General features: G+C 44.2%; 1 protein-coding gene across 1 annotated transcript in view; it reads right to left on the reverse strand.

Moving 5' to 3' along the window:
- Window positions 1–7,182, reverse strand: part of LOC106807969 (protein RCC2-like) — a 20,952-nt gene extending 13,770 nt beyond the window's left edge. Inside the window, exon 1 of the mRNA XM_014810496.1 lies at window positions 7,146–7,182. Within this exon, the coding sequence (XP_014665982.1) occupies window positions 7,146–7,166 (21 nt within the window). The 5' untranslated portion in view covers window positions 7,167–7,182. The remainder of the gene's footprint in view (window positions 1–7,145) is intronic.
- Window positions 7,183–9,666: the final 2,484 nt, after the last annotated feature.

Consider the following 9,666-nt stretch of genomic DNA (forward strand, 5'->3'; position numbering starts at 1 on the left):
CAAACTGTTCGCTCCATATGATAGTTTAGTACACGTTCCTTACTGGTTTTAATTAGCATAATAGCGTCTGCGGGGAGGGGCGGGGGTCTATTTTTATACCTCCAATTCACATGGTCGGAGCAATTCCTCTGTTTAGACGCATGTCTCAGCATTACCTATTACTACGCTGAGAGGGTCTATGTCCGCAAGGGTACTGCCGGAACGTACCCTGGTACTATCTTATATTATCAGGGATGAGATTGGATAATTTAATTTTCAGCTGAAATTTTTAATTAGGCAAACAGAGGACGGAGCAATGCGGAGGGACCGTAGGTTTCATCGCCACTGCTTAGGGGGGTCCGGGCATGCTCCCCAGAATTTTTTTAAAAGAATGGTTGTTGGCAATTGGTGCATTTTAAGCTATTCTGAACAAAATTTATTTAGGAGACTCTTGAATCCACCTTTTCAAGTTGATCAAAAGGTAACAAACGAACCTTATATTAGGAAATCAGGGGCTGAAAAGAGGGCAAGTTTTTTTTATTAAATGTCTAGACAATGATACTTTTTTCTGTTTTCCACCCGTCGCTTGCATTGCTTTTACTCAGACATGAATTAGTCCAAGATTTTTTAGCTTGCAAAATATGGCCAAACGCCGGAATTTTTTCAAAAACAAGCTGAATTTTTTCAGGATAGGTTCAGAAACAAGGCTGTAGAATAACATTACTAAAAGGTTCCCCGAGAAATCCCCTATGTGCGTTTTCCAGATCAGATGGACGTCCAAAATTGGCCGTTAACTTTAGGGTTTTCCCATAACTCTGGCTCCAGTCGCAGCGAGAAACACTATGAATTAAATGTCTAATTATATTGTTTTAATGGCCCAAGAATTACTTAGCTACTTTTTGTGAGGTTCAAGTGATGCAAGTACCCTAAGTCCAAGATGGCCCCATTTTCAATCTTGGAAAGGGTCGTCGAAATCTACATCTATGCTAAAGGGGATCCGATCACTTTACATATTGATTTTCTGGACATTTGCTTTTTCCACCGGCCGTACAGTGCTTACATTCCTCACTTCAGTTTTGCTCATCATAAAGGTTTCTTTTGATAGATTGCACAGGCACATTGCGATCAGTGTTGACAAAGATCAAACTCAGGGACACCTGTCCAAGGCCTTTCTTGACAACAGCTTGCCACCGATGTAGCAGGCAGGCAGTGTGTGAAGCGGTCTTGAGCCAGATCATTTCAACCAGTTACTCCTTGAATATACTTCAAGGTCAGAGCGACCGGTAGCTGTGGGTACAGCACATCAACAAGTGGGTCTTTCTAACAACAATTTCATTCGAAGCTGAAAGGACAGGGGACTGGAGCGCTCCAATGCTCTGACTGTGTGAGGGAAAATGGTTCCACATTTTTCAATGCTGCAGGAACATGCTCCTTATTGCCAAACGCTGGCCAGGTTGTATTTCACAACAGATGATTGGATTTGGAGAAAACATGGCCGACTGATGGAGTACGTTCTATTCACAGAGGAAAGGGTACTTCACCATTCGTCACAGGGGACTTCATTTCTGGAGTGGTAACTTCTCGAGATAGGACATTGAACAGTTCCTGATTGCGTCGCTGAAAGCCTCTGGAGGACATGACAACATGGTAAAGGGCATCACCAGATAAGGTTCGTTGACTAAATGTGTCCATTTTGCACTACCTCGCTGTTGTTCCGGTTTCTTCGTGATGCACTTGAGAATGTTCACAGGAGTACACACCTGTACATCAGTAGCAGACATAAAAACATTGTTTGCAAAACTAACCCAGTCGAGGAGAGATAACAGGCATCGATGTGTGCTTTTCTTGGATGAGCTGGAAGACATTCCACCATTTGGTGCTATGAACCTGATTCAACTGATGTCATTGTCCCCACCGGAGTCTTGCGCAGATACATTCTTTTATGCCAGCTTGTGACATATGCTGTTAGAAATGGTGAAAAAGCGGCATCAGAAATGTTCAGGAAAACACGGTTTCACAGACTCACTCTATGCCGTAATGGACAAAGTGAAAGACGATCGGTGCTCCGAGATAAGGATGGTGCGAGCTCAGAGTACAGCAAGTAGAAATGAATCCATTCTCTACTCTTCAATAAGAATCACATGTGTCCTGAACAAACAAAGCTCAGAGGATGAAACTCTCTTTTGGCGTATTTAAGAACTTGCTCCCCCAAGCCACCTTTGCTCTTCCAAGATGGTGTGATGCGAATTCCCAACAAGAGTTCTTTGGGACTTCTGTTGAAAGAATTCACGCAACCCAACAGCCTTATCCTGAAAATTGATTCTGATGTTCTAGAATGCGGTCACTTTTCTCTCCAATCTGTTGGTCTGGCCCTAACCGTTCTACCTATGCTGGGATGCATCAGTCCAGTACATTTCGCAAATCCTTGAGCATTACGGAGCTAAAAACGTGCCGTGTTTGACGGATAGGGGGGTAAGGGCATCCACAAAAGAAGCTGAATAGAGGCGAGGCCAGCAAACACTTCCAGAACATCATTACCCGGTGATTGACATGGGACTACTTTACTACGAACCCAGGCTTGCATCTTTGTAACATCAAACAACAAGATGAAGTTTCATTTCAAAGCTCTATGCAATAAAAATGTTGGATGGCTGGAATACGTGTCAAGCAGCAAACCGGTTGTTTCTTGTTGGTACAGACATATCCAAGGAATATATCTGTTCAGAATACAGATATAATTCCGCCAACAACGAAGGCACACACGAGAGGTGAAAACAAGCGGAGAAGCATTCATTCCTTGCCGCTGTATGGAGCAGACAAAAGTTTGAAACGTTCGAATGAACTATCGCACACATTGCATCAAGCGCTTGCGACTAGGCGCCAGCTCATTGAGTTCTTGATTTCACTCGCAAGCTTACCCCAACAAGCTGCTGGCAGCAAGGCAGCATTTCGTACCGAGACATATGCTAACTGTTCAAGAACTGGATGGGCAACAGCCTGGCCTCCTTTACTGAATGGGGGATGGCGATCTCAAGATGGGCAGTCTACGCACCTGTGGAAATGGGAATCTTTGTTTGACCTGGACGTTCTTCTCAACTGGTGTTTTGTGGGATGCAGACAGGATGGAATGCAGCAACATGGACATGCCAGACTGCGAAGAAGTGCATGTCGTGCAACATTGACGTTGGCGGAGCTGCATCACAGAAAGCGGAACACAGCGAGCGGTAGTGCATGGATCCCATTTAGTCAACGTACTATCGGTTGATTGCCCTACCATGTGTCATTCCTCCACGAGGCCTTTCAGCGACCGCATCAGGAAACTGTCTCAGTGCGTTTGATCTTGAGGTAAGTTACCAGCTCCAGAATGAGTCCCTGCGACGAATGGTGAAGTACCCATTTCTCTGTTTGGAATAGACTGTTACTCATCAGTCGCTGGTCTTTCTCAAATTCATCCATCTGTTGTAAAATACAACCTGGGCAATTTGCATAGGTAGATGTCCTGCAAGCAGTTGAAAATGATGGAATTTTTCATTTTCCTCACACAGTAGAGATGGAGCGGTCCAGTTCCCTGTCCTTATCAGCTCGAATAAATGTTGTAGAAGACCCACTTTGTTGGATGTACTGTACCCCTCGCTTCTTACCATGTCCTTTGTCTGACTTGAAGGTATATTCAAGGAGTTGTGAAAATTGATATCTGGCCTCAACTGCTTCAACACACTCCTCCTCTGCTACGTCGGTGGCAGCTTGCTCAATTGTCAAGAAGGGCTTGTACAGGTGTCTGAGTTTGGTCTTTGTCAAAACGCTATCCAATGTGCCGTGGATTGATTCTATAAAGGGACACTTATGAGAGCAGCTGAAGTGGAGGATGTAAGCACGTTTATCGGCCGTGGACGGGAAAAGGATATGTCAGACATCTATGTTAGTATGGGATCCCTTAGCATAGACTGTAGATTTTCGACCCTTTTCAAAGTATGAAAATTGCGGCCATCTTGGTTGCGGGTACTTGCTCACTTGAAACCTCACAAAAGTACCTAAGTAAATCCTTGGGCATTAAAACAGCATAATTAGAATTTAACTTCATGTGTTTCTAGGCTCGGGAAACTGGAGCCAGGAAGTTATGGGACCTAAAATGGCAGGCAATTTTTTGACGCCATCTTGGATTCTGGAAAAGCGCACAAGGGGGGATTTTCCGGGGACGTTTTAGTATTTAATTCTCAAATTTTTCTTGACCTATCTGAAAAAATTCAAGCTTGTTTTGGAAAAAATGTCCGGGTTTTAGCTAATCTTGGATATAAGCTGCCTTTGCTGCGACCAAGGATTTTGATATGAAAAAAACCCAATGCGAAATGAACATCAGTTGCATATCAACTGCACACAAACATGCACGCAGCAACGATGTAAACCGGCCCCCAAGGCCAGGCTGGTCGTTACGTGATTCAGCTAGTCTCAAATGTTTGCCCCTCTACTGTGCAGCCCTGTGACGAGAATTTTCTTTTTCTTAGGGTACGCAAAAACAGATACACTGCGGCTTTCATTTTTAACGGGGCCGGATCGCTGCTCGCGCTCCACCGCGCACCCGAAATTGTGCCATGGTGCGGCGATTCATCCCGCCTCGATAAAAAGTGCGTTGAGATTCGCGCACCAAAAAGTATGTCTGATTATGTTGAAATTAGCGCTTCATAGAGTTCTTCAAATGTAGGGGGGTATCAAAAAGGTTAGCAACACAACAACAATTGTCGGTGTGTAGAGTTGGATTGAACGTATGCAGAGGTACAGGTCTGGTTTACTACCCTGCGTGGTTTATATTATATATATGTATAAATACAACTAAACAACAGCATCCAAATACAGGTACCTATACGGTAGCCACAAGTTACCTGCTCGTTTTCTACTATACGTGGCGAGAAGTGGTTTTCTGCCGACGTGAAACAGTCGTAGGGCTGGAAGGGCTACATACGTGGCTACTACGTACAAGTAATTTAGCTAGTTTGTTGATGGATTGTGATGATATTTTGTGCTGAAATATGCAGGTACATGGATTAGAATCTCTAAGGATGGAAATCAGAATAAATAAAACAAGTTTATTTTTACATCCGATCAACTCTTTTATTAATCCTTAAGGAGCTCTCCATCATCCCTTTTAAAGCTGTGATTTTTAGTGGAGCTCTCCATCATGCCTCTTAAGGGTGTGATTTTTTAGTGGAGCTCTCCATCATGCCTCTTAAGAGTGTGATTTTTTAGTGGAGCTCTCCATCATGCCTCTTAAGGGTGTGATTATGGAGCGTGAAAAGTCCCCCTATGGTGTCCTAGGGGAGTCATTAGTAGTCCGCCTGTACTTTTCAAATCTGAAAGCCTGCACTGTATACTTCGCTGTCAGTCTACTGCCTACACTCTACAGTCTACAGTCAGGTGCTGTTGAGGGTATATAATTTAAATTGTTACATTGTTACCCCCATCCCAATTTTCTCAAGGAATTTAGACGTTTCACAAAATCGACCCCTGGGACTGTCAAATCCGCGGATTTCCGCGGATCCGCGGAAGAATCTCATCCCTGTATTATGGACCGTACCTCGCCTACTCCACTAACGAGTCTAGGGAGTCGCTTACGCCTACTCCCTAACTAACTATATCAAATACTGAAATAGTTACCAGGGTACGTTCTGGCAGTACCCTGGGGGACATAGACCCTATGAGCATTACTATTAGTATTAGCAAGAGTAGATAATAACACATCTATATATAACATATCTATATCTCTATATATATGTGTTATTATCTACTCTTGGTATTAAAGCCAAGACACACTACAGCGACAACGACCGACCGTAACGACAAACGACTTTTCAGAAAATTTGAAACTATTGTTTCCTATGAGCCATTGCACACTGACGCAACGACGACCGGCGACAACCTCGGCGACAAAAATATTTAGAAAGGAAATTCCATTTCCCAGCGACTTTCGCCGGCGACACTTTACAAATGGCCAATCACAGCCGTTTCCATCGGCACGTGACATCGCCATTACGTCATAAAATTATAAACCAATGCTAGCCAGGAAGTAGACTGGTCCCCAGCGCTAAACTCGCACTGCCTGTCAGAAATAGTGGGGCCGCGAACCCATCTAACCAAAACGTGCAAGGCTACGGTCAGCCATCAGACGTTTGTATAATATGCAGCGTATATATTACTTTATTATATTATCGTTATACATAGAGCGTTTTTACAGCAATTTATTTAAAAGCAGCAGTAGGAGTTTTTTGCCGTTTGCTCATGTGTGCCACTGACACTGGCACTGTGGTGAGTGCTGGGTGAACTTTGTCGTTACCACAGGGACTTAAGGCGAAAAAAAGTGTTATATATATAAATAGAAGTCTTTCTATATATATAATACGCAGTGGCTGGAGGTACGGTAGCCGTCGGTCGTTGAAGCCCCTTTTTGGCGTTAGGGTTAGGGTTAGGGTTCTAGCTCATCTAAACTGCTCAAATCGTGATTTATTTCGGCCAGGCGTTTATTCGAAATCTGGAGCCACCCGCCGGCATCTTTGTCTGGCGTTACGTATGAAAGCTACTGGACTCCGTACCGCGTAGCTCGAGACATTATAGATAGCGGCTACCGTACCCGTAAGCCCACTGGCTTATATAATTAATAATATATATATAATATATATATAATCAGAGTATAAATAGACGTATAAATACTTCTATATATATTATAAACTTTTTTTTTCCGCTCCAGTCCCTGTGGTCGTTTACGTGGGTCGGTCGTTGTCGCTGGCCAGTGTGGCTGCGCCAGTCCGGCCTCGACTTTGTCGTTTGTCGTTACGGTCCGGTCGGGGCTGGGTGCGTTGCAGTGTGTCTTGGCCTTTAGTCAGGGATTTCGTCACTGCGTAGTGCGTAGTGTAAGTGGTGACGACTTTGTCACCTTACGCGAAGTCTAATTGATTCTTTTCGCAAGTAGGTTCCTCTTTGGCTGTTATTAGACATAACCGTAGTTGGATATGCCCTTATAATGCGTTATTCTTAAATGTTTATTTCGTGAAAAGAGGTAACAATTGTAAGTATTATTAGCTATTACTTATTAGCATTTTGGCACACATCAAAGGAAATTGATTTGTGTGACAATTATTACTCAGACAAGCGTGATGCATTTTTTGCAAAAAGGCATAGAAATTAGCGAACTGCTTCATCAGCTGTTCAAATCGCCCGATGTCGGCCGGCTCCCTGCGCGTTAGATCATTTAGCTTCTCCTTCTTCGTCTTCGTTTTCCATCGTTCACTATCGTCGTCCGGCCTTTCGTTTGCGTTGGTGGCATTTTCTCAATGCAGGGTAAAGTAAAGATATGTTTGTCTTCGAAAAATAACGCGGGAAAGATAGATGGCCGTGTTGTTGTAAACAAGGGGCTTGCCATCTAGTGGCGCAAATTAAAAAAAATGAAAACACTTGGGTACTGCAAAGGAGCTAAATCAAATACGCAGGTATACATATAATTATGTATAATATATATGTAGCTGCCTTGGGTAGCTCAAGGAGCTATATATACCATGAGGTCATAATAATAATTTATGTCATAATATATATGTCGCTCTTGGGTAGGCTGTTTGTAAGAAAAATCCCGAAGTTATACTGCAGCTGATATGTTCGTGATTAGAAATGTTAATTTCTGTAATATAGTACACCGCACGAGTGTATGATTAAATTCAATCTGCAATATTAACTTTGCTTGCAGCATCGCGCCACGATTCCCAGCTATGCAAATATACATGAAAATGCATGGCGCTCCGACGTCGGTCGCGCTCTGATTTTCGGCAAGATACATGTTTTTTCGCCGTTCAAACTAGTCGGGGGCGGGCTGATGGCACGTGTGCATCGTAAAATCTGATCTACATGCTTCACTTTTCTCGCAGCATCACGCCCTGGGTTCCCCGCTATGCCGATATGTGCGTGCAGATGGCACTCGTGCGTCGGGCACCGTTGACTACCAAGAGAATTTTCTTCGGCCGTTCTTATACGTTCAAACTAGTCGGGGGCGGGCTGATGGCACGTGTGCATCGTAAAATATGATCTACATGCTTTACTTGGCTCGCAGCATCACGCCACGATTCATAGCTATGCGAATATACATGAAAATGGAATTCCGACGTCGGTCGCCGTTGACACCCAAGATAATGTTCTTCGGCCGTTCTTATACGTTCAAACTAGTCGGGGGCGGGCCGACGGCACGTGTGCATGGTAAACACTGATCTACATGCTTCACTTGGCTCGCAGCATCACGCCACGATTCATAGCTATGCGAATATACATGAAAATGGAATTCCGACGTCGGTCGCCGTTGACACCCAAGATAATGTTCTTCGGCCGTTCTTTTATGTTTAAACCGGAGCCGGGTAGGCTGACAGCACGTGTGCTTGGTAATATCCGGTGTATAATATTCACTTTGCTCGCAGCATCACGCCCTGTGTTCCCCGCTGTGCCGATATTAATTAATGTGCGTGCAGATGGCGCTCGTGCGTCGGTCACCGTTGACTGCAAAGAGAAATTTCTTCGGCCGTTCTCATACGTTCAAACTAGTCGCGGGCGGGCCGACGGCACGTGTGCATGGTAAACTCTGATCTACATGCTTCACTTTGTTTGCAGCATCGCGCCACGATTTCCAGCTATGCGAATATACATGAAAATGGCGCATCGACGTCGGTCGCCGTTTAAACCCAAGATAATGTTCTTCGGCTGTTCTTATACGTTAAAACCGGAGCCGGGAAGGCTGACAGCACATGTGTTTGGTAATATCCGGTCTATAATATTCACTTTTCTCGCAGCATCACACCCTGCATGGGTTCCCCCGCTATGCCGATAATAATGTGCGTGCAGATGGCGCTCGTGCGTCGGTCACCGTTGACTGCCAAGAGAATTTTCTTCGGCCGTTCTCATACGTTTAAACTAGTCGCGGGCGGGCCGACGGCACGTGTGCATGGTAAACTCTGATCTACGTGCTTCACTTTGCTCGCAGCATCGCGCCACGATTCCCAGCTATGCTAATATAAATGAAAATGGCGCAAGGACCTCGGTCGCCGTTGAGTGGCAAAAAAAATTTTTCGGCCAGAATCATACATTCAATCTGGAGCCAGACCTTTGCTTGGAGCATCGCGCCACGATTCCCGCCTATATGCTAATGTACATAAAAATAGCGTACGGACGTCGGTCGCCGTTGACTGCCAAGATATTTGTCTTAATTCGGCCGATCTTATACGTTCAAACTAGTCGCGGGCGGGCCGACGGCACATATGCATGGTAAAATCTGATCTATATCCACTTTGCACGCAGCATCACGCCCTGTGTTCCCACCTATGCTAATGTACATGAAAATGACGCGCGGACGTCGGTCGCCGTTGACTGCCAAGAAAATACTTCATAACTGCACGGATCAAACATAATTAGATACATTTCTCAAGGAAACAATTCAAGCGCTTGAATATGAAAACGACAGAAAAGAAAAAATCAAACAACGCTAAAATCATATAGGATCATTGGGCAATATATGAGCGTACTGCTACAAAGAATAGTGACTTAAATCTCAATTTGGCTAATATTTACTGACGTCCTCCGCTCGGTGAATATTTATGCATGATATTAACTAGGGTTTCTAATTAGAATTTTAAAAAATTGCATTCATAAATTAAGCACAGTGTAAAT

This window comes from Priapulus caudatus, unplaced genomic scaffold (genome assembly GCF_000485595.1).
Source record: "Priapulus caudatus unplaced genomic scaffold, Priapulus_caudatus-5.0.1 Scaffold245, whole genome shotgun sequence".
NCBI classification, from domain to species: Eukaryota; Metazoa; Priapulida; class Priapulimorpha; order Priapulimorphida; family Priapulidae; genus Priapulus; species Priapulus caudatus.